General features: G+C 36.5%; 1 protein-coding gene across 3 annotated transcripts in view; it reads left to right on the top strand.

Annotated features, from left to right (window-relative positions):
* Window positions 1-24,925, top strand: part of GABRB2 (gamma-aminobutyric acid (GABA) A receptor, beta 2) — a 264,185-nt gene that overhangs the window by 73,853 nt on the left and 165,407 nt on the right. For all 3 annotated transcript variants that reach the window (XM_011966665.1, XM_011966667.1, XM_011966666.1), the window contains exon 5: window positions 14,507-14,727. In XM_011966665.1, coding sequence (XP_011822055.1) covers window positions 14,507-14,727 — 221 coding nt within the window. The remainder of the gene's footprint in view (window positions 1-14,506; window positions 14,728-24,925) is intronic.

A 24,925-nucleotide genomic window follows, 5' to 3' on the forward strand; every position in this document is an offset into this window, starting at 1 on the left:
AAGGAAACATAGGAAAGGGAGAACACCCATTTAGGATTTTGTAATGAGTCAATTTCTGAGGGAAACTGAGCAAAACATCCTGACTAAATGAATGTCATGGCAAGGTTGAGTTCATCTGCAAGAAAACAGGGAGGAATGAAAGGACTGCTGATGATCTTTGGAAGGTTTGCCTCTCAAAAGCTATAGACCAATGTTTAGATCTTCCCCAAGCTCTGATAAGGAAAAGTCAGTATGCCAAAAATACATTATAAGATGCTTAGAGCTGGTCTCTTCCCAATCCATCCCTGCTCTAGGGCCTTGACACTGGCTGTTTCCTGGGCTTGGGACTTTCTTCATAGCTTTGCGTGGCTGGGCTTTTCTACACATTCACCTCTCTGCTCAAATATCCACCTCCTTAGAGGTTACCTCTTCATCTACCCTTTCTGTTTTCTGATATTTGTTTCCTTGTTAATACTTTTTCTCTTCTAGTGAAAGCAGGGGTTCTGGTTGTCTAAGACCAATATCCATTCAGCCCTTAGCAGATTTCCTAGTCTGTAATGGAGACGCAGCAAATTTTACTTGACTCTACATCTTAAAAAGTCAGCAAATACTGAGGTGCCACTTAGCACCTTTAACATGGCTAGAGAGCTTGTTGGGTCTAACAGAGGCTGAGGATATTCAAATAGGATTTTTCTATTAGTGATAAAAATGTATTCATACAATCTGGGTAAGAGCAGCAGGAGAGAGGCAGAGGATGCTATTTTTTTTTTCTATGAATCCACCAAATCAAGCAGCAAAATTCAGTTTGATTTTTAAGTGAGATCAAACCCTTATTCTAATGTTCTGTCTCCTTTAATCAAAATTACTCCCACTTGGTGTCTTACACATGAAACAAATGAAATTGTCAATTTGTGTTCCTATGCTCCTGGTAGGAAGTTTGTTCTTGTATTTTTTTCCTCCTCGAGGTAAGTACAATGTTGTTGTCTTTAATGCTTTATATTCATGGAACCTGCCACCATAGTTACACTTTTTCCTCATCTTGGGTCATGGCCTATTGCCTAACTTCAGCATTTTATAATAAGTTAGTTATATAAATGGCTATCATTGTATATTTAGAAAAATCTGCTGAGTTCTCTATGGGATGGTTGCATTCAAAGGGATACAATCTACATAGCTTTGCTAACATTGCTTTAACAAGGCAAAATGTTTAATAGAGAGTTTGGAAAATCCCCTAAACATTAGGATATAATCTGAATTTCCCGCTTAATCTGAACACAAATTACAGAGCCATTTAAAAAACTCAATATAAAAATAATAAGCTTTTCATTTTTCAAAATTAGGCTTGATAACTTGATAAATTAGGCTCTGTGAGTGTTGCTAATTATTTAGAATCCGAAATTCTTAATCATAGTCAAATAAACTTAGTAAGCTTACCCTTATACTCTCTACTGTGTCCATGTTGGATCACATGAAATTGGTAAAAGTCACACATTTTTTAACTGAAAAAAAATGTTAATTTTTAATGGTTCAACCCAAGTGTTAAGTAATAATTGTCACCATTCTGCTGAAAAGAATCTTCCTGATGGTGTGAATTTAAGCTGAGCATGTTTTAGTTTGTTGGACATATTTCTCCAGTTGAATTATTTCTGAATGAGCATATTGTTGCAGGTAGCACCGTACATCCCTCCAGTTACTTTAGGCCCTTCGGTGCTAAAGTATACCCTCCGCCAAAACTAGGGATGTTTTAATTATTTAACACAAAGTTAGTTTATGTAACTACCTTTTGCTTAAAATCATGTGTGTTTAGGAGCATGTATATGTCTGTACAACTTCAGTGTCCAAATCACAGAGAATTCCCCACCCCCACCCGAGAAACAATTTATTTTATGTATGTCCCAAATAGTTCTAGTATATGACTGTATGTGTGTGTGTGCATGTATGTATGTGCGTGTGTGTGTGTGCATTTTGGAGGGAAGGTGGAGGGGAATAGAAGCAATGTTGGTGAAGGATGGGTCAGAATCAAAACTGGCAGTGAATGGGTGTTCCAGAGGCAGCTTGGTATAGTACTAAGAACATGGGCTAATGGTCCGAGAATCCCACAACCAAACCAGGTCTTAGAAAATTATTGACTGAGTGATATTGGAATTACCACTTGCCTCAATGTGTCTCAGATATGTCACTTGGAAAATGGAAATAATGCGATTAATAATAATAACAAACAATAATAATAACAAACATGTGTAGAATTAATCTGAGTCAGGCATTCTACTAATCATTTTCTTTGGGTGAATTTATTTACTCATAGGAACTATGATCTCCCTTGTTTTATGAAACATGGTGTCTCAGGGAGGTTAAGTAGCATGCCCAAGGTCTCACAGCAGCTAGTTAAGTGGTTAATCCAATATATAACTTATAGTGCTATTGTGATGATTAATGAAATAATGCATGCAAAAAGCAAGAACCTGGAGACAATGTTAAGTATTAATGTGGGTGCAGACTAATTAGAAGATAAAATACTCTAAAGCAATTTGAGATAAATTTATAGGGCAATAAAAAGCATAAATTGATAGCGAATAAATCATATATACAAAGTACACTTTAAATGTTGATTATCTCAAGGTGAACCGAGTCCTCTGCTAGGAATTTTACATACTAAGATAAGGGTCAGAGATAGCCAGTTATAGGGCTGGATTATTTTAGCAGTCCTTAGAACCAGTCCCCTTATCACTGAGAAGGTAGGTCTATGATAAGATGCAAAATGAGCTAAGCAACATAGTGGAAAAACTGATTATCTGGACCATGTGCATTTTTGTTTCACATACAAGAAAATAATTAGTCACTTCTGAACTTGGATTTCCCTTATGAGTGATCTTAGGTGCAGCTTCCATGTCCTGAATGTGTCTCTAGCAATTAGTCAGGGCTGCTACCTTGTGCTTCTTCCAAAATGCTGCAATTGAACATCTGGTGTTATGGCTTCTATTAAGGAGGAGCTGAGTTTTACTCCATTACATTCTAGTTTAGGAGGTTGAGAATGAGGAAATATTACAATGACCTATAATTGGATCAGCAATCTGTGGGCTCAGATGTGGAAGACAGAGCGTTTTAAAGAACTAGGAATATGGAAACAGCTTCATGGGAATACTTGCAATCCTCTCTGAGTTTCATTTGCTTTTGATAGATAAACTATGTCCTTCAGAAATCCTTATTCCCAGCTCTGGGACCTCGGTTGGTAGAATTAGAGCAGCTATGAAACACTGAGAGATCACCAGTAGCTCTGAGGGTGTTTGAAACAGGTAAGAAAGAGAAAAAGTGAAACCTAGCTCTCAAATGCCAGTGCGTGGAAATAACAAATTCCTTGGGGGATTCAGGAACAATGATTACTAAAGAGGATTTTAAAATCAACATTTAAAACCCATTCAGGAAGCATAAACAAGCTTTAGTGTATCCATGAACAAATACTCATGAAGGGTCACCTATGTTAAAGATAAGATGCCTGGATCACTTAACAAAGAAACAATGATATGGTTTCTGACTTTGGAAGCATCGTACAGTAGTTTCCCTTTATCTAGGGTTTCTATTTCCATGGTCTCAGTTACCAGTGGTCAACCACTGTCCAAAAATATTAAATGGAAAATTATAGAAATAAACAATTCATAAATTTTAAATTGAGTGCCGTTTAGAGTAGTGTGATGAAGTCTCTCGCCATCCCACTCTGTCCCACCTAGAAAGTGAATCATCGCTTTGTCCAGCAGCTCCGCGCTGTCTGTGTTATCTGCCTGTTCATCACTCAGTAGCATTCTTGGTCAGCAGATCAGCTGTCACAATATCACATTACTTGTGTTCAAGTGACCCTTATTTTACTGAATGATAGCCCTAAAGCCCAAGAGTAAAGCTTCTGACATATCATTATAGTTGTTCCGTTTTATTATTGTTGTTGTTAATACCTTACTGTGCCAGATTTATAATTTAAACTTATCATGGGTGTGTTTACATAGGAAAATCATAGTATACATAGAGTTCTGCACTATCTGTGGCTTCACACATCCACTGGGGGTCTTGATATGTGTCCCCCATGGATAAGGTGGGGGCTATTTTGCAGTTTAGTTGGGGAGATTATTCCCCTCATCTAAATAACCGTTCAATTCAGTAGTGTTTCACTTACCACAGAACAATTACACACAGCATTAGAAGGCTCAGAGGATGAATGTTGATGTCTAGGGGAAGTGGAAGAATCCTCATGGATGTTTGAAAGATAGGTAGGGTTTGGCTAGACAGAAAAGAGGGGCAGCAATTCTCCATTATAAAAAAAAACATAAAAGGAAAGAAAAGATGTATCAAGAGAGATAGAAAAGTTTAATTCAAGCAAAACATCAGGAAAGTGATTGGTTGAAGGTAAGTATAGTGTCAGAGATGCATAGGATGTCTGAGACTCTTAAACAGGGATCATCCTTTCTATCTCAGATTGTTCACCTTGGATGAGAAAACAGAGATGAAGAAAGGTGAAGTGAGTAGAACAGACTGTGAAGAGCTTTGTAAGGAGCTTGTAGTTCATGACCATAGGGTTTCTTTGAAAGCTTTTGCAGAAGAATCCTTTGACTTGAACTTCCATTGCAGTACAGAGGGTGCTATTAGACTTAAATGAACAGCTCTGTGTGTATGTGTATGTGAGAATAATGTTTACATCTCCTCTGAGTATTAAACAAGAAGCAGATATGAAGTCTTTACCTTAAAAATGAAATAATATTTCCTGAAGGTGAGGTGAAGAAGACTGAAGTTAGTGCCAGAAGAAGATTTTGAGGTTGCTTTTTTGTTGTTGTTGTTGTTGTTGTTGTTGTTTGGTGTTTAAGAGGAAACATAGTAGTGATTTCACCGATCAATGATGGCTTAAGTGTTAGCCTCCCTGGAAAAGGAAAAATGGTGTAACAATTAGTGCTCTTACTCTCTGTGTGATTCTAAATGAACTCCTTTTCAATGTAAAAGAAATTTATACTTTGTAAATAATAAGTCTAAAGGTAGAGGCTTCTCATTTATTTGTGACTGTGAGTAAATTTTCTTTCTCTTCATACCAACCTCTGAAATATGTATAATTTTCTTTCTCTTCATACCAACCTCTGAAATGTGTATAAAGACATATTTGTATATTAAACACTAGTTTTATAATTTAACTCAACAAATAATTATTTGTTTAGTTTTGTTATAGAACTGATACATCTAACAAAACACAGATTAACAAAAATAATTGAAAATCACTTGACATATCATCACGCAAAGATACTACTATTAATATTAGAAATATTTTTAGGCACATTTTCTCAATCTATATGTATGTTTCCCAAATTGGGTCATATTATGCATATTGTTTTGTAGTCTTCTCAAAAACATAAGAGCTAATAATATGTATTAGTAATATAGTAATAACATCTATTCATGTCATAAATATTTTTATAATATTATATTTATGCCTGTATGTATTTTATTATATGTTTGTACTATGTTTCATATACATAATTTTATATTGATGAATAGTTAGGTTTTTACTAAGTTTTATTTTATTGCTAATATAACAATAAGTATTTTGGGGGTATTAAGGCCTATGTGGTGTCTTTCATTCATGCTTTCATATCTTTTATAATTTGGGGGGTTTTTTATTGCTACTACGTTCTAAGCTCTGTTTTAGGCATAGGGGTACATCAGTGAATAAGCTAAGAAAGCTTCTTATTTTCATGGAACTCACCTTCCAGTTGGGTGACATGAAAATACATGAGGAGACAAATAAGTGAATATTATTAACTGAAAAAATATGGTAAGTACTGTGAACATTATAAAAATGAGGGATGCGACAGGGATTGCTAGGACTGAGAGGAAGGGAAAACCTCACCGAGGAGGTTTGAGCTTTGAGTTGAGCTCTGAGTCCCAGGAAGGAACCAGCCTCGCCTGGGGACATAGCCTGTCAGTTAGGTTTTCAGTCAGTTGTTAAGAAGAAGTTTGTAAAGTCTGAAGGAACGTGAAGTATTTGCCAAACAGAGAAAAGGCCAATGTGGATGGGCTTAGTGAGTGGAGTTGAGGGAAAGGAAGAGGGAATAGGTGGTGAGATCAAGGAGGTAGGTAGAATCCAGGTTATATAGGCCTTAAAGGCCATCGTAATAAGCTTGGATTTTATTCTAAGCGCAATAAAATGCTTTTAGACCATGTTAAGCAAGAAAAAGACATGATTTGCTTTACATTTCTACTACACTGTAGGAGCAAGGGTTAGCCTCAAGGAGATAGTAACAATGGCATTATGGTAACTCATAAATATTAGTGCCTTAAACTAGATTGTTTGTATTGGAGATAGATGTAATAGACTTATGACAATATTTGGAAGTAAAGCTGTCAAAACTTGCTGCTTAATTATTTTCTATAAATATTCCAAAGCATGCAAATACAAATATCAGAGCAAAGAATATGCACATTTTAGAAATCTCTGTACATATTCCAATGTATGCAACAGGAAATTTATACCACATAAGAGGCAATTGTAGTTTCTACCATTTACCAGAAATACTGACTTTATACACATGACTAAGATGTAATCTTTACTCTCACAGCCTATGATGTTGAGAATGTATGTACTATATAACTTAGGCCTCATTTTGGTATTATTCAGGTAATAATTTACACATCAGATGTATTTTCTCCCATGAAGTGGAAAAAAATAAGTTTTTAATTGTGAAAAGAGTTTGACATTCTACTCTTTGGAAATCAGCCCTATTGTGTCATATTTTTAAAAAATGGAAATACCTGACAAACTGAAAAACTTTTCTAAAATGCCTAAAGTAAAAACGTTCTACCTGGAATGATAGTGAAAGCTACAAATATGCTGTGCTGCACAATTGTGGAGTTTTATTCACATGAAACTTGTATTACATTTAAATTAAATAACACTTGCTCTCATAGTTTCTAAATCACAGATTTTTATTACCCTAAAAACATTAACCTTATCTTATGAAAGACAGAAGGTCAGATTCTCAGCTCAAAACCTCAAGTTTGGTATAGCATGAGTGAAGGAAAATAATAAATGATGGTATATTAGACACAGTTGTTCTTTCAACAAGGGGTAATTAAGATGAAGTTAAATATTTTGTCTTTTAAAATTACGAAAGCCTGATAGCAGAGAGAGCGATTTCTCTGAAACCATCTAATTTTGGAGACAAAGCCATTATCTAGAAGAACTCAACAAGCAAGTTTAATCTCGAAAGCTCAAGATTTTAGTTCAATAATGGTAATTTTCAAAGCTTATAAAGTATAGTTCTAATGGACAAAGCAAATTAAGCAAACCACACCTTATCACTGATGAAAATAAACTTTAAACTCTGATCATTAAAAAATAAGCTGTTAGGTGTCTTTAAATGGCAGACAAAATACATGTGAAACAACCCCTTTACCCTGCTATCTTATTGTCAAATAGAGAAATGGTAGGGAAAAAGACATAATTAAATTGAGAATTTCCCCATATACATAGCCATACTTTAAAAGAAAAGAGGAAAAACTCCATTGATAATAAATACTGAAGTCTCTACAGAAAAATAAATGCATATTGGAAACCATATAAATGAAGATAAATGAAGGGGAAGGGGAGGGCTGAAGCTCATCGTTGAATAATCATTCAGGTCCAGGTGGGGATAGAAGCCACTCACATTCAACCTGCAGACTTGAAACAGGGGAAGATGTTGCATCACACATCCAGAATGAAGTTGTATAGCTTCAAGTGGCCAGAACAATGCCATTAGTCTGGAAAATAAGAGTAAATGGAAAGTGATTCTCAAGGAGATATTTCTCATTTTCTAATGATAAAACTCTTTCAGTGGCTAATGTTGGTGTTTCCTTTTTTTTTGGTTTGTCTTATTAGTACCTAAAAATTGTCATTGAATGAATATGTTGATTCAGGTTTAGATTAATGAAGAGAAATTTAGAAAGCATCCAAAAATACCACACAAAAAACTGCAGTGATTATAGATATCACTGTAAATATGTTATTACTTTCCATAATCCTAAAATATCTACCCAAGATATTTGTTTATTACAAAGGATAATAGTGCTTCACGATGCAGAAGCCCAGCAGATGCTACCTTAACCAACTATTCAAGATTAAGATGACCAGGAGTTTTCCAGAATGTCATTTTGACATTATGTACACTTTATGCATACACTTTATATGATGGATACAACATTGCTTAGGTGATACACTGACCCAAATGGTAAAATTTCAATCTAATCATAAGCACACATCAAACAAATCCAAACTGAAAGACATTCAAGAACAACAACAAAAAAACCTGACCGCTGCTCTTCAAAAGCGTTAACCTCATCAAAGACATGGAAACATTGAGGAACTGTCACAGGTTGAAGGTTAAGAACCGTAAGTATTAAGTGTAAGGTGATTCTTGGGTTGGATCCTTGAACAGAAAAAGGGCATTATTGATATGAAAGATAGTCTAATAAGGTCTGTAGTTAATATTATTATATAGGTCAATTTCCTGGTTTTATATTACTTTATGGCTTTGCAAAATGTTAGTTTTAGAGAAAGCTATGTAAAAACTATGCAGAAACTCTATATATCGTTTTTGTTTCAAACTATAAAGTTAAAAGAAATTTAAAAGGCAATAGTATATGATATATATGTATGTGTGTGCATATTCAAATATCCTATAACAAGAAGTAAATGTCCAAATAAAAAACTGTTCAATGAGGATGAATAGGCACTTTACAAAACAATAAACTTTAAAAAGATAAGAAACACAGACACGTTTTTTTACAGTCTGTATTTTTTAGACACTGAGCCAGAGAGACAGGAAAAGTTTAAATCTTGGCAATAGAAAACAAATTATAAAGACAATAAAAGCAAAAACAAAAAGTGTTTAGACATATAGAAGATTTTTAAATGACAACATGAGTTTAAATATAAGGTCAGCAGAGGATTTTCTAGAATGGAATTATTTCATCAGCAGAAATGGCCTTGGAAACCACCTACTCTAAGTTCATTGTTGAACTCAATTTGGGAATGGAGAGCCTATAACCATTTTGGGTGGCCCTGCCAGACTGTCCTGGTGGAGCCCTGTGTCCCTGTGTATTCATGAAGGAGACTTAACTTATAGCATAACTCTACCTTTTTTATTCCCTCCAGATGTCAGACAGCTTTTGTTTCCCCCAGTTCCTGTGTTAATTAGCTATAGTTGTTCTTTTGGTTTGGAAACAGGCTCAGAGATTTGAAAGGCTTCCTTCAAGGTCACATCAGAGGAACATAAACATACTGGGATATGGACCTAGGTGTGTCTGATCCCAGAGACTATGCTTTTTGGAAAGCAGTTTAAACATTTATTTTTTTATTTATATATAGAAAAATGCACTCACTTTGGTATACAGTTCTGAGTTTTGAAAAATGCCTAAAATGCTAATACCACCACTGCTATTGAGAAGCAGAACAGTTCTGTTACCCAAAATTATTCTCTCATGCTTGCCCTTTGACGTCTACTACTCCCCCATCTTGAATCCCAGGGGACAGTTCATCTGTTCTTCATCCCTATAGTTTCACCTTTTTCATGTCCTACAAATGGAATGATACAATATGTATCCCTTTGAATCTGGCTTCTTTCACTTAGCTTTCTGTATTTGAAAACCATTAATGACATTGCTTATATCAATAAGTTGGCTCCTTTTTTTCGCTGAGTAGTATTCTGTTTCAGGGATGCTTTGCAATTTGTCTATCCCTCTCTCTGCTGAAGAGCTTTCAGATGACTTCCACTTCTGGCAATTAAAATGCATCTGCTGTAAACAATTGCACACAGGAGTGGGATTGCTAGGTTTTATGTCAAATGTATGTTAACATTATAATAAATTGTCAAACTGCTTCCCATGTGGCTGATAGTTTTGTATTTCTGCTTGCAATGCATGAGACTTTGGGTGTACCTTCTCACCAGCACTCGGAACTGTCAGTTGTTTTTTGATGTTTTTATTTGCACTTCTTTAATGAGTGTGTGGTAGGATCTCATTGTGTTTTTTAATTTGTTTCCATAATGACTAGTGATGATGAGCATCATTTTATATACTTATTTACTATATTTGTATCTTTGGTTAAGTGTCTGTTCACATCTTTTGCTTATCTTTGTTGGATTGCTTGAATTTTCAGAATTATTATATGCTTATATTTATGGATATAAGTTGTTTGTCAGATATGTGATTTGCAGATATGTTCTTCCAATCTGTAGTTTACATTTTCACTCCCTCAATAGTATCATTCCAAAAGAAAAAAAAAGTTTAAATTCTGTTGAGGTCCAATTTATCATTTTTTGTTTTATTGCTTATACTTTTAGGTTTGTATCTAAGAAGTCTTTGCTGAAAGTCAGAAAATTTCTTCCATTTTTCTCTTAAGGTTTTATAGTATTACACTTTACACTTAAATCGATGACACATCTGGAATTAAATTTTATATACAATGTGAAGTATGGGTCAAATTTTTAAATCTACATAGCCATTTGTCTACTTGTATATGGATGTTCTATTTGATCCAAACCATTTGTTATATAATAAGATTATGCTTTCTCCAGTCTACTGTCTTTGAACCTTTGTCAGAAATCAATTGAACATATTAGTGCATGGGTTTATTTCTAGACTCTTATGTTTTAGACCCTATGTTTCTACCAATGCTACCACACTGTTGTAATATTAGTATTTAAATCAGTATAGTAAGTCCTGATATCAGATTGCGTGAGTCTTCCAGCATTGTTTTTCCCTTTCAAAATTGTTTTAGCTATTCTCTTTCATATATATAAAGATATATAGGTATTTTTTATATAAAATATGTATGTATAAATTTTTGGAATCACCTTGTCAACATCTACAAAAAAATCCTGATAGGATTTGAAATGAAATGAATAGCATTTAAGATGAAACGAAATAGCATTTTATCTGTAGGCCAATTTAGGGAGTATCGACATCTTAACAATATTCAATCTGTGAGTCCAGAAACATCTCTCTCTGTTTATTGAGGTCTTTATATTTTTAGCTGCGGGGGTGTGTGTGTGTGTGTGTACATGTACGCTACTTTAAGGAGTACAAAAGGAAGAAGAAAAATAATCAAGAAACTCACTCTTATAGTAGTATTTCTCACATTTTGATTATTTCCTCAGTCCTTCCACTTTGCGTAGTCATCAGGTAGTTGCGATTTTATTTCTTCCAGAATTTTTAGTTGTAATTCGTCAGAGAAATTACCTGCAATGGGTTTACTTTATCTTGTTTGGTATTGAAAATCAATTGGCTTTAGTTTTAATTATATCAATCCTTCTCGGGTGGTGATGACATGGATCAAGGAGCACCCAGAAGTGGTTTATTTGGGGGTTTTCAGTGTGAATAAACCAACTGTGAAACAAGTTCCCAAAGGTGGAGTTGTCAAATGTGAAGGATAGCCTTGCAGTATTAAAGTACAAAGGATTTATCTCGGGTGGCTAGGAGCCTAGGGGAAAGGGTAGAAGACAGGACCACGCTTTCTTTTTATGTGCACTAATACTGAGTTAGAATCAGGAGCTTCTTCCTTTCTTGACAGTGTCATGATGTGTATTTGAAAATAAATGAAATCAAAATTGATGTGACAGTTTGCAGAATCACCAGGGCCTGTCTGGGAGCATTTTTTAGCAGGCACTGCCTTGCTGACAAATAACAGAAGTGAGCGTGTAATGCAGAGTCTCACAATCTTACCATTTATTTAGTTCAAAAGATAAGATAATGTCCTGTGTCCAAACACATCTCAGCTGATTGATAAACTTCAGCACCTTCCAAACAGTATTATTTCTCCTAACTTGCAAGAGGGCTTATGAAAGAAGTATAAGTAGCTTTCTCTTCTTGTAGTGATAATAGTCTATTTTTCCATTTCAAGAATTGGAAATCAGTAAATGTATTCTTTCCAGCACAGTCTTAATTGCATGGTTTATTTTTTATGTCCTATTTTTAGGTTATTTGTAACATAGGAACACACAAAAATATGTATCTGATCCTTTTTCTGTTTTCTAGTTATATAATCCATGAATCTTCATCTTGCTTTTATTATAAACTAACATGCTCCTCTAGAGATCTTCAAACTAATTCTTCACTAAAGCACGGTGCTGCAGAACAGTCCAGAATGCTAACTAAAGTAATCCACTAAAGCAAATTTCACCAACAACTATTTGATACACATTTAGGATATTAATATGTCTTTTGTTAGGATAGAAGTTTGTTTGTAAAATTGGAAGGTCCTACCCTGATTTCTGAGTAAGGTCAAAATGTGTGTGTTTTCTAAGCCACAGAAAATATTTAAATGTTTTTTACAATGAGTTAACGTTGTTCCTATGAAAATTGTTTGGTGTTAGAGCAGATAATATGAGTCATATTTCAAAATGATATAACCAAATTAAGATGTATAAATCTCAACAAACGTTAGAAAAATGCAAGATTTTACTGAATTTTAAGTGTGTGTCTTATACACAAAACTATGCAGATTTGGACAGAAATCCACTAGGCATAGCTTACTGGACATATATTCTTTCATTCACTCATTATTTGAGCCCTTGGCACTGCTCTAGCCTCTCAGGTTGCAGAGATAATTAATACATGACTCTAGATTTTTAAAAACCCTCAAGTAGGGCATTGTGAACTGATTTTAAAATAGAATTGTAATTATGCTTTTCAAATGAATATTTGGACCTTCACTTAGTCATTCAGATGAGGGTGAGAGAGCAATTACATTGTACCCATAGGCTTCTAATGGATAAAATATGTCACTTATAAATGCTTCATTCATAGAATATAGCTTTTCGTAGTTTACAAATTGCATTTGAGTTGTACATTTAATTTTCATAATAACCTTCTGATTAGATCAGGCGTGTGTCAAAAGCCCCATCTATATTTAGTGGAACTGAAACTAAAAGAAGTTGTGTATATTTACCTCCTAGAAACAGAATTGAGAAATGGTAGAACTGGAACTCCAAGAGCACTGGTCACATTACAGCAGCCAGCCCACTGTGTCTAAAAGTTGTAACCCAGCCTATTTGTCCATAATGTTGGGATTAAAATTCTCGTGATAAACTGACTGAATTCATTTTGTTTAGATTGCTGAGAAGCTTACATCAGCCTCAGTGTACATGTCACCTTTTCTGGAAAGCCCACCTTGATTAGACTAGACTGATTAGGATTCTCACTTACAAACTCTCGCAATTACTACCATAATAAGTTACCCACTTTGTAACAATCTATTTTAAATAAGCATACCCTTCTAAAATTTCATGGGGCTAATTGTCTTGACTGCTGTGTTTCCACTCTCCCTATGTATCACTGGCTCAAATGAGCAGGTCTTACTGATTCTTCAAACATGCCAGGCCTGTCTATTTATCGTAGGGCCTCTACAGATTCCCCTCTGCTTGGCATGTTCTTTTCCTAAGAGCCAGTGGTTTGGGCTCCTTCTCTGCTCTCTGCACAATACCAACTCCCAAGAAAAGCTTTTTGTCACCATTCTAGTTAGATGTTTTGCACCTTGATTTAGGTGCTTCATAAAATGTAGCATTATTTGACATGATTCTGTTGATCTATCTATGCTTTGTTTTTAAATTCCCTGAGAGCAGGCATTTAATCTGTCTTGTTTACCACTTCCATCTCAGCACCTCAATGGTTCCTGTCAACTACTGTATACAAATTATATATTTAATGATTGAATGAATGGAAGAATGAATTGATGAATTCTTAGGTTTGGATGTGCTAGTTGATTTTGTTAGTACACGTAGAAACAAATACATAACTATTTTTAAAATTGTGTTTATATCTCACCTAAAAGAGTCCTGTGTACTCCACTTTGGAAAGCACAAATTAATCATTAGGTAATTATTCCTTAATATCTTTCTTCCTTGGAAATATATCATAAACTTCATGTGAATATATTCTCTTCACTTCTGTATTCATAGTGGCCACCACTGTGCCTGGCCCATGCCAGGTACTGGGTAAGAATGGGTTTAATAAATTAGTATTTGCCTGTATATGTGAATAGTATATGTTTGTACTGTGTGGCCATACACACACACACACACACACACACATACATACATACATACATAAATTTGTTTTCTTGGCCAGATGTGGTGGCTTATGCCTGTAATCCCAGCATTTTGGGAGGCTGGGGTGGCCAGATCACCTGAGGTCAAGAGTTCGAGACCAGCCTGTCCAACATGGTGAAACCCTGTCTCTACTAAAAATACAAAAAAATAGCTGGGCGTGGTGGCACACACCTGTAATCTCAGCTACTTGGGAGGCTGAGGCAGGAGAATTGCTTGAACCCAGGAGAGGAAGGCTGCATTAAGCCAAGATCGCACCAGTGCAGTCCAGCCTGGGTGACAGAGTGAGACCCTGTGTCAAAAAAATAAAACAAAATTAAAAATAAATGTATTTTCTTATTAATATAGAGATGTTTGCTTATCTCCCAGATCTGTTTGGGTGTAAACTAACCATGTTTTTTTTCTCACATTTACAGGATTATACCTTGACAATGTACTTTCAACAAGCCTGGAGAGATAAGAGGCTGTCCTATAATGTAATACCTTTAAACTTGACTCTGGACAACAGAGTGGCAGACCAGCTCTGGGTGCCTGATACCTATTTCCTGAACGATAAGAAGTCATTTGTGCACGGAGTGACTGTTAAGAACCGCATGATCCGCCTGCATCCTGATGGCACCGTCCTTTATGGACTCAGGTCTGTTGTCCCCAATTCAAAATATAACTTTTCCTGAACAAAATAGCTGTTACTTTTCATTGGATGGAAGTATTGTGCTATTTTCCTTACTCTTTCTTCAGTTCAACTAAGAAACAGCTAAGCCTCCTATCCACTAGACATTCAAGAGCTTAAGGTAGCCTGCTTACAAAGGGACTTAACTCCAACTAAGACTGCGCTTTTCTGAATTATCTTCCAATATCAGCTGCTGATCCTAAAGCTGCTTTCTTTAAGGAGTAGGGATAAACAATATCAAAATAGCTGAGACACAGGGCTTCTTTAAAATGCAAAAAACCTGGTGAATGCCAAATAATTGTTTGAATGTGGGAGACGCTGTGTTTTAGAAATTGCTTCTGAGCTGCCTGAACGGGATCATGCCCCTCTGATGATGAGAAAGCTTATTGTGACCTCTTACCTTCCAAGGAGCAATCAGACTTGCAAATAAATAAAGTAGTCATCTCATGTTTATTAATAGGAAATTTATACTCAAATATCCCTCTATGTCAGGAGATACTTGTGATACTCTGATATTTGGGTGAGGATAATTTGTAGAATAAGATCGCTTTTCTTTTAAAGTTTATTCTGTACTGAAAGCATGTTTTCATATTAAAAGATGGTTTTCTAGAAAAAAAAAGGAGAAAATACAACTTTTTCTGAAAACACTATAATATAAAGAATTCTCTTCATTAGAGTGGAAGAAATTCTAAACTCAGATTTTCAGTTGCGTAATTTATTCTGTGTTACATGAATATGTGGTTACCTTCTCATAATGGTGATAATAATAACATTAATATTCATTTATTGAACCCTTGCTATGGGTCAGACATTGAGCTAAGTGCTTTCATGTGTTATTATAGTAAACCCTTACAACAACCTCATACATTAGGAACTGCTATTGTCTTTATTTTCAAATGAAGAAACAGAGGCTGATGCAATTTGCCAAAGATTGCAAAGAAAGTAATCTCTGGAGAGGGTACATGAACCCTGTTCCAAGTTCAGAGCCAGAGCCCTCAACGGGATGCCTCCAATCCCACATATTTCTTGTCTATTCTCTCTCATTTTTATTTTCTGCTATATTCAGTACTCCTGACTGATATATCATCTCAGATCCTAAGGTTCAGCTCTTTGGTTTATGACATTTGTAGAGAAAAAGGCATTTGGCCTTCAAGGGAGGGAGGAATGAGAAAGGCGGAACAAGAGCACATTTGTACTCCGTGGCAAGCACTGGTGGTAGAGAAATGAGTTAGATGCAGGCGCTGCTCACATACATGCCTCAGAAAAGAAGGAAATAGAGAGAGAATGTAAGTTGACTGGTAAAGTTTGAAAAGATTCTACTGAAGTGGTGGACTTCGAAAGTACTAATGGAGAGAACTGTGTTCAGCAGATACATGATACTAAAATTATTACTTGGAATCAACTACAAAACATACCGTATCAGAGAGGCCTTGATGAGAGGGTGACCATGTGTGCAGTGGAGAACAGGGAATGAAAGAAGGTTGTAGTTTAACATTTTTAAAAAGTTAGGCATGGAGGCAGGTAAGAATCTAGAAGAAGGCAGGAGACTTAGAAATGATAAGTTACCCAGAGCAGACCCAGAGCTGGATGCATTTTGTCCATCATATCACTTCATCTTCACAAGAATAATGCAAAAATCACCCTGGGCTCTTCCTGTTTCTCCAGAATAGCTATTTTTAGGGCACAGGACGTGTCATATTCTCCTTTGTATACCCAATACTGACTAAGCACTAAGCACCTACACTGTAAATAGCAATGCAGTAAAGGTTGAGGATGAATTCATAAATGCATGTAGGCAAAGTTGAGTGGACAGGAAAATCAACAATCAGAATGCCTTTAGAATCGAGAGGAAAAGGGGGCCAGGCACGGTGGCTCACGCCTGTATTTCCCAGAACTTTGGGAGGCCGAAGCGGGCGGATCACAAGGTCAGGAGATTGAGACCATCCTGACTAACACGGTGAAACCCCGTCTCTACTAAAAATACAAAAAAATTAGCCAGGCGTGGTGGCAGGGGTCTGTAGTCCCAGATACACGAGAGGCTGAAGCAGGAGAATGGCGTGAACCCGGGAGGAGGAGCTTGCAGTGAGCCGAGATCGCGCCACTGCACTCCAGTCTGGGCGACAGAGTGAGACTCCGTCTCAAAAAAAAAAAAAAAAAAAAAGAATTGAGAGGGAAAAAGGATAAATCAATATTATAGATGATGAATTGGTTCTTTATATCATTAAGTCATTAATCAAACAAAACTGATGACAAGTTATTCTTATCATTAAGATCACCTGGACACTATTGCTGTACCTTTAACTCATGACATTGGGAAATCATCATTCTCCCATTCCCACTTCCATCAGAGGCTATAAAAAAATATGCAGGCTCCTGAACACGTCTAACATGCATAGAATTAACGCTTCCCCAAGGAGAGGACTCATGAATGGTGATTGTTCTCTCAGCTGTATTGTTAATTGTGAAGGGGAGATTAATAAGAACATTCATCAGAAATATATAGATGTCCAGTTCCAGTTTTAATGGGCAAATAGTAGAACAATTTGTTCCTTAGAGAGAAATTTAATGCATATCAGATCTTTCTCAACTCAAGGAGGTTCATTTGCAATAGATAAGTAAAAGGAATTCAGTTAAAGTTAGCTATTTTTCTATTTAATTTCTAGCTCTATTTTATATAGTGCTAAAATATATTATTCTATTGTTACAGTTGATTCTACAATACTTAGCCCCTCCTGCTACTTACCCACCCCCAGCCAGTAATTTTCTATTGCTGATAATGTAGTAAGAAGTTTATTTTGTGTCTGTATTCCATAGGGCTGCATTGAAACGACACTTAAAATAGTAATAATATTAATAATATTAGTATCGGTAGCTAGTACTCATTAAGAGACTTAGCATGTACTTGTCACTGTTACACAGAACTTTGTAAAAAAGTTACACAGAACTTTGCATATATTATCTTATTAATATTAACTTTAGCCCTGCAAAATGGGTACCATCATTTTCTCCATCTTACATGAAGAAATGAAGAAACTTGCTGACAAAATTACACAGCTGCTATGCAGAAGAGCTTAGTTATCTGAAGGCAAAGACGTTGATCTTCACTCTTCTGTCCTGCTTCTTAGGTACTGGCAAGATGGAAACAAAGAATAGTAGGAATCACCTGAGAGCATGCAGGGAACAAAAAAGATAAAAAAGTGTTTAGATGGAAACAACTTTTATTAGTCCACAAGTACAGGCTTTATTCTGGATTGATAAAAATAAGGCCCTAGTGAACAACCGGCCTGAGTCTTCTGTGAAAGGTGCATTATTCAGTCCTGTGGTTCACACCGGTTCCAGTTTAGTAGGGAATTTTGCTGTTAGGATTTCTGAGGCACAGGCAAGATCTTTGTAAAGAATTTGGCACTGGTAAAGTTTACTAGTCTGGGTAAGATGTATTGAAGGGCAACCACGTAGACCTGGATATGGGAAGCTGGCACAGGAAAAACTTTAAATATCAAGGCAGTGACCAAGAAATTGGGTAGAACTAAGCCTGTAAGCTAAATGTCTTGTGAGTTTAAGGCAAAATTTAAGGGCTTAAACTTCTTTCCCATTAAGACAAATGAAGATTGGTGGGGAAGGTTAAAGGAAGGACCGTCATTTACACCATCTGAGTAAGCTTCTTTCATAGGATTTTCTTCAGTGAAATCTTCAGATATTAAAACATAATAAAGATAGAGAAAGCAGTATTGCAAAATATCAATGCTTATTGAATTTAATGGTAGGTATGTAAGTGTTCGTTGTGTTGTTTTTTTAACTTGTCTGTTTGAATGTTTTCATAATAAAATTTGGGGCTGGGCATGGTGGCCCATGCCTGCAATGTCAGCACTTTGGGAGGCTGAGGTGGGCAGATTGCTTGACCTCAGGAGTTCAGGACCAGCCTGGGCAAAATAGCAAAACTCTGTCTCTACAAAACATATAAAAATTAGCTGGGCATGGTGGCATGTGCCTGTAGTGCCTGCCTCTCTGGAGGAGGCTGAGGTGGGAGGATGGCTTGAGCCCAGGAGATGGATGTTGCAATGAGCGTATTTATACCACTGCACTCCAGCCTGGATGACAGAGCCATACCCTGTCTCAAAACACACAAAAAAAATGGAGAACAAAATTTCATGTTTCAGAGGCCTAGGGACCTTTGGTTCTATTATCTGGGAAATACCACTCAACATTTACAAGGTCTGCAGTCATGGGATGATAGTTCCCATCTCTCATGTGTAGCGAATCTTCTGTGAACACATCCTTTTAGTACCTGTGTCAGAAGAGGGGGTCGTCTCATCTCAGAGGATGTGTGGCTCAGTGGGTGAGATCCATGATCCATGATCACAGATAGCCAGGGTAAGCCATTATCCAGAGAGCGGTGCTCAAAGCTCTTCAACCAGAACCTTGCTACCACTCTTGTCAAATTTTCATTCTGCAGAAGCATGCCCACTGCTTCTGATGGTGCACAACATGAACTCTAAGTCTGCTCATGCTCATATTTTGTGCTTGGTGAGCAAGAAATTTAAGCATGCACACCAGCTGCTCAACAAACTTGCATTAAGGTACAGTGGTCTTGGGGATTTCAGGAGATGAGATGAGGATTTAGAAATATGGACCCTTTTTTATGGACTAAGTTCTAACCGTTTTCATTCTGATTGGATCTCTGTTTTCCCATCTCTAAAAGCACAGGATTGCAGCATACCCTAGTTATTCCACTGCTTTTCAGTATGAAAATCATTCCAGGGGCTCTGAGAACAGATTTCTAATGCTATGCAGATAGATAAATGGACCCAAATGGGCAATCCAACCAATTTCCTTAACAAAGAATAATGATAATGGAAGTTGGGTTTTAATTTGGACTTTTGTCAGTGGCTTCTCATTGAACCTTAAGCATATTTCCAAGTTTTATTGTCATCATTCATAGGAAGATGGGTGAATTAGATGCTATCAATATTTTCACTACCCAGTCATTCTTTGAGTCAATGATTAATCAATGTAAATTAATGTATAATCTATGAGAATAAAAAATGAAATCATATAGTTGGAGTAGCACAGTAACTGGTGGATAGTAAGTGCTCAGTACCTCTTAATATTTAATAAATAAATGGAAGCATGGATGGGAAATTATATAATTTTACCCTAGTTATCTTTTCATTGTTCTGTGAAGTAAGACACTAGTTTCTTTGTGTAGAACAAAAAGAGTGGGACTGAGCAAGCACATTGAAAGGAATGGGAAAGGCCTAGGCCAGGCATGCCTAGAATGCAAAAGAAAACTGCTGAAGAAAATTCAAAGGACTGTCAAACAGTGTTGAGGACACAAACTTATAGTGGAGCCAGGTACCTCCAGCCATTGCATTTGACAGCTTGAGATCATGAGTAAGGAAATTAGATGCCTGGCATGGGACCCAGGTGATGACAACTCTTAAATAAGACCCCCAATCCCCAAGCCAGGTGCCTCAGTTATAGCATGCCTTCAATAATTTTCATTTAATAACATGTTGTATGGTTCTCCCTAAACCCAGTCTCTCCTTTTCTTCTCATCATGTCTTATCACTCTTCCGTTTTCTCAACTTTATTTGAAGAGCTTCAGGAATAATTAAGTTATAAATAGTGCTTTTTTTAAAATTTTTATTATTATTTTTTTGTGTGTGAATCTGACTCTGTCTCCAAGGCTGGAGAGCAGTGGTGCAATCTCGGCTCAGTGCAACCTCTGCCTTCTGTGTTCAAGCAATTTTCCTGCCCCAGCCTCCTGAGTAACTAGGATTACAGGTGCTCGCTACCACATCTGGCTAATTATTTGTATTTTTAGTAGAGACGGGGTTTCAACATGTTGGCCAGGCAGGTCTTCAACTCCTGACATCAAATAATCTGCCCACCTCGACCTCCCAATGTGCTAGGATTACAGGCATGAGCCACTATGCTTGGCCAAGTGCTTTTTTCTAAAAAAAGACTTAAAATGGCAGTTTGTGATCAAAGAATATTGAAAGCCTTGAATACAAAATTCTCACTGTCTTAGTTGATTTCGGCTGCTATAATAAAATACCATAAACTGGGAGGCTTTGTAAACAGCAGAAACTTATTTCTCACAGTTCTGCAGCCTGGGAAGTGCAAAATGAAGTCACCAGCAGATTTGGTGTCTGATGAGGTCCTGTTTCCTTATTCATAGATGATACCTTCTCACTGTGTCCTCACCAGGTGAAAGCGGCAGAACAAACTATGGGCACCAATCCTGTTAGAGCCTGCCCTCAGGACCTAATCATTTCCCCAAAGGCTCTACCTCCCACTACCATTACATTGGAAATTAGGTTCAACTCATGAATTTGTGGGACACAGATATTCACAATATACCACTCACCTTCACTCTTGGTCACTGTTGATAACTCAGGACAATCCGATTATAAAATTAAATACATCCTGTAATTTACCAAACTATTTAGAGATTTCCATCAAGAGATATGGCTAGATGTGAAGAAGAATGTTTTCTTGGGAGTTGGTTAGCTGTAGACGTGATAACAAAAGACGTTCCGGTTGACTAGGCAGAAAAAATCCTATCAATTTAAAAAGCAGATATTTAAAACAGACTGAAATATACTCTATTCCAAAATAACATTGGCCCAATTAGATCATTTTCAGAATAGTTTAAAGAAAAATGATATATGGCCGGGCGCGGTGGCTCAAGCCTGTAATCCCAGCACTTTGGGAGGCCGAGGCGGGTGGATCACGAGGTCAGGAGATCGAGACTATCCTGGCTAACATGGTGAAACCCCGTCTCTACTAAAAATACAAAAAACTAGCCGGGCGTGGTGGCGGGCGCCTGTAGTCTCAGCTACTTGGGAGGCTGAGGCGGGAGAATGGCATGAACCCGGGAGGCGGAGCTTGCAGTGAGCCGAGATCACGCCACTGCACTCCAGCCTGGGAGCAGAGCGAGACTCCGTCTCAAAAAAAAAAAAAAAAGAAAAGAAAAATGATATAGAAAATATAGAATTTTTGTGTGAGTGTGAGATAGTGTCTCACTCTGTCACCCAGGCTAAAGCGCAGTCATGCAATCTCGACTTGCAGCAACCTCCGCTTCCCAGGTGCAAGTAATTCTCCCACCTCAGCCTCCTGAGTAGCTGGACCTACAGGCACGTGCCATCACACTTGGGTATTTCTTGTATCATTTTTGTAGAGGTGGGGTTTCTCCTTGTTGCTCAGGCTGTTCTTGAACTCCTGGGCTCAAGCCATCCACCTGCCTTGGCCTCCCAAAGTGCTAGGATTGCAGGTCTGAGCCTCTGTGCTTGGCCTGGAATTTTTTAAAAATAATTATTTTAGGTTCAGGAGGTACAAGTGCAGGTTTGTATACTTGAGGTATTTTGCATAATGCTGGGATTTGGGCTTCTGTGGAGCCCATCACTCAAATATTAAATAGGAAGCAGAATTCTATCAATGAACTCAGCTGAAGCTCAAGCAGGTAAAAGTCAGATTTAATCTGGTGTTGACATGCTCATCGTAAAGAAGGTCACATAGATATAATTCAGACTATTATTCACTTAAAATAGGATATTTATTGGGTTTCAAAAACTAATGAATAATTACAATGGACAAGAAATCAGAAGACCTGAATTCTTGTCCAAAATTAATGATTCTTCTGATCACTCATTTAAATGATTGCTAAATGTTTATTCTAGCTCCCCAAAGCCCATTAATTCTGTGGCTTTGCTAATGTATGACATATATCCTTTTAGCACTTCCATCTCATTATGCATAAAACAGTATTTAAAATATTTCAATTGCTCAAGAAACTATTTATCTCCTTGAAGAAAACCCTGATTTATTAAGCAATCGAAAACATCATAACATTCAAGTACACAAAAGAGCAGTCAACTTGAATTATCAATTGATGTCATCTTTTTGTGAGCATAACAGTGCGCATTTTCATTTAAACTTAGAATCTAAATCTAAATTGGCTTTATTTATTTATGCCAAGTCATTAATACTACATCATACTTTATCACATTGAAAACTCTTCAACAAACACAGTAAAATACTTGTTGAATCATGAAGTAATACATGTTTCTTATTGACTATTTAGAAACTATAGTTCTTATGAAAACAAAATTACCCCAATCCTACCACACAGAGATAACCACCACCTTGGTCTTGCTGTATATGCCTTTCAAGTATTTTTCTTTTAAAAAAGTATATATATAGTTTATTATGAAAACATTCATCTTATATATACAATTCTGTATCTTTTTAAATTAACAATGAATGTGTAGTAAGCATGTTTGTCACTTCAGTAAAACCCTCCTCACCATCATTCTTCAACCATGATAGGACATTTAAAATTTATTTCTTGATCCAACATAGGATATGGCTTATGTTTTTGATATAAGATGAAATATTTGGTTGTGGCTACCAAATGCAGGACTATTATTTAAAATTTACTTCGCATTTTAATGAGAAATAGGCAAAATTATTTGGGACACATTTATAATCTTATAGTTGTGCTGTTGTAATTTGTAGTCTCATTAGTTGATGAAGTAGCTCAGGGTATATCCTCCTACTAATTTTATTAGGACAGTTCTTATGGAAGGAATGCCTTTCTTATGTTCTCAGTTGTAGCTGACCCATCTAAAAATCATTGTTTGTCTTTTTGCATAAGGGAGGAGGCCTTAACTTCACATGAGTACACACCTCCCATGTGGAACATTAGATCAGAAACTTGTCACTTCTGATTAAATGTTCACATTCTTAAAGAAAGATTCAGCAGGAAGCAGAAGGTAATTCAACCACCTCCTGCTTTGTATGTTCTGTCATTGGGAAATGGCAAAGGATAATGTTAGTCTGTAATGAATTTAGACAGGCAGGATTTTATTAATGTTATCGTCTTCCTCTACCCTGAAAGTTTTACCACAGGATGACTGAGTAGTCATCTCACACTGAAATATATTTTATCAAACTTTAATATATCAATATTTAACTTGGATTTCCTAATTCATTTTCATAGAGATATTGAGTGACTATATTTTGTCAAGCAGAACAAAAGAGATTTCATTAAGAATATAAGTCCTTCTGGCCAGAATGTGAGAACCTATTGTCTAAATTTTCCCCGTCTTCAAAGCACCTGTCTCTACCTGTATGTGAAAAAAATGCATATGATGAACTGTTACAGAATGCAACCTCTTTAACTAGTTGCAATTACTTTTTTAAAAAAGATCTTCTCCATAATTGTCCTATAAGATTAAAAATAAATATATTTAGAAATAATTTCTGATATATTCAAGTTCACTTCCTTTTTTTTTTCATAGCAAGGAAAAGGGAGGTTCAGAGTGGGAAGTAATTGTGCCTAACATCCTAGAGACAAAGGCAAACCACAGAGCAGAATCCCAAACTCCTAACTCTTAGCCCGGGGCTTGTTATTATTGTTGCTACTGCTACTGCTGCAGTTATTTAGTTACTTGGAATCGTCCTTGTCTGAGTGATGTTAGATAATCATTTAAATCCAAGTCAACAATAGCAGGATCAGAAATGCATCATTTTTCAGCCTTAGAAATGGAGAGACTTGTATTCAGCAACCCTAGGACATAATCCAGGGCTCATTTTGTTGCAATCTTTTACTAGATTTTTAAATAAAAAACACTTAAAGAGGAAAAGCAAGTTTGTCTCTTTTCTTTTTTTTCTAAAATATTTCTGACCCATCATATTCTGGTAGCCAGTGGATCTCCTTGACTGTTGGCTACATGGGTCCCTAGTTGTTTTCACATCCGTCGATTTCAGTGGAATGAAAGTCGGCTGTGGCAGCACTGAAACCAAAGTTGTGGAGGGGATTGCTGCAGGAAGGAGCAATGATTGGAGACTCCAGAGGTTTTGAAGTAGGGAAGAAGTCAGCTGCGCTTCCAAGAAAGGTAGGGATTTTATACTGCAGGCCTGAAGAATGTACAGTAGTGTTATTGAAGTAGACCTTGTCTGCAAAGAGGAGAATTATTGAAATCCATTGAGGACATTTTATTAATGGGCTTTTGAAAATATCTATATATAGCATTGTTATACATAGTACATTCAAAGGTAGTACTTGCATATTCCTGATTTCATTAGGAGTGAACCCTCTGAGTTACCAGAATACTGTTAACATGGAAAGAAGCCAGGTCTTCATTTTTTTTTTTTTTTT

This window comes from Mandrillus leucophaeus, unplaced genomic scaffold (assembly GCF_000951045.1).
Source record: "Mandrillus leucophaeus isolate KB7577 unplaced genomic scaffold, Mleu.le_1.0 Scaffold77, whole genome shotgun sequence".
In the NCBI taxonomy this organism is placed as follows: domain Eukaryota; kingdom Metazoa; phylum Chordata; class Mammalia; order Primates; family Cercopithecidae; genus Mandrillus; species Mandrillus leucophaeus.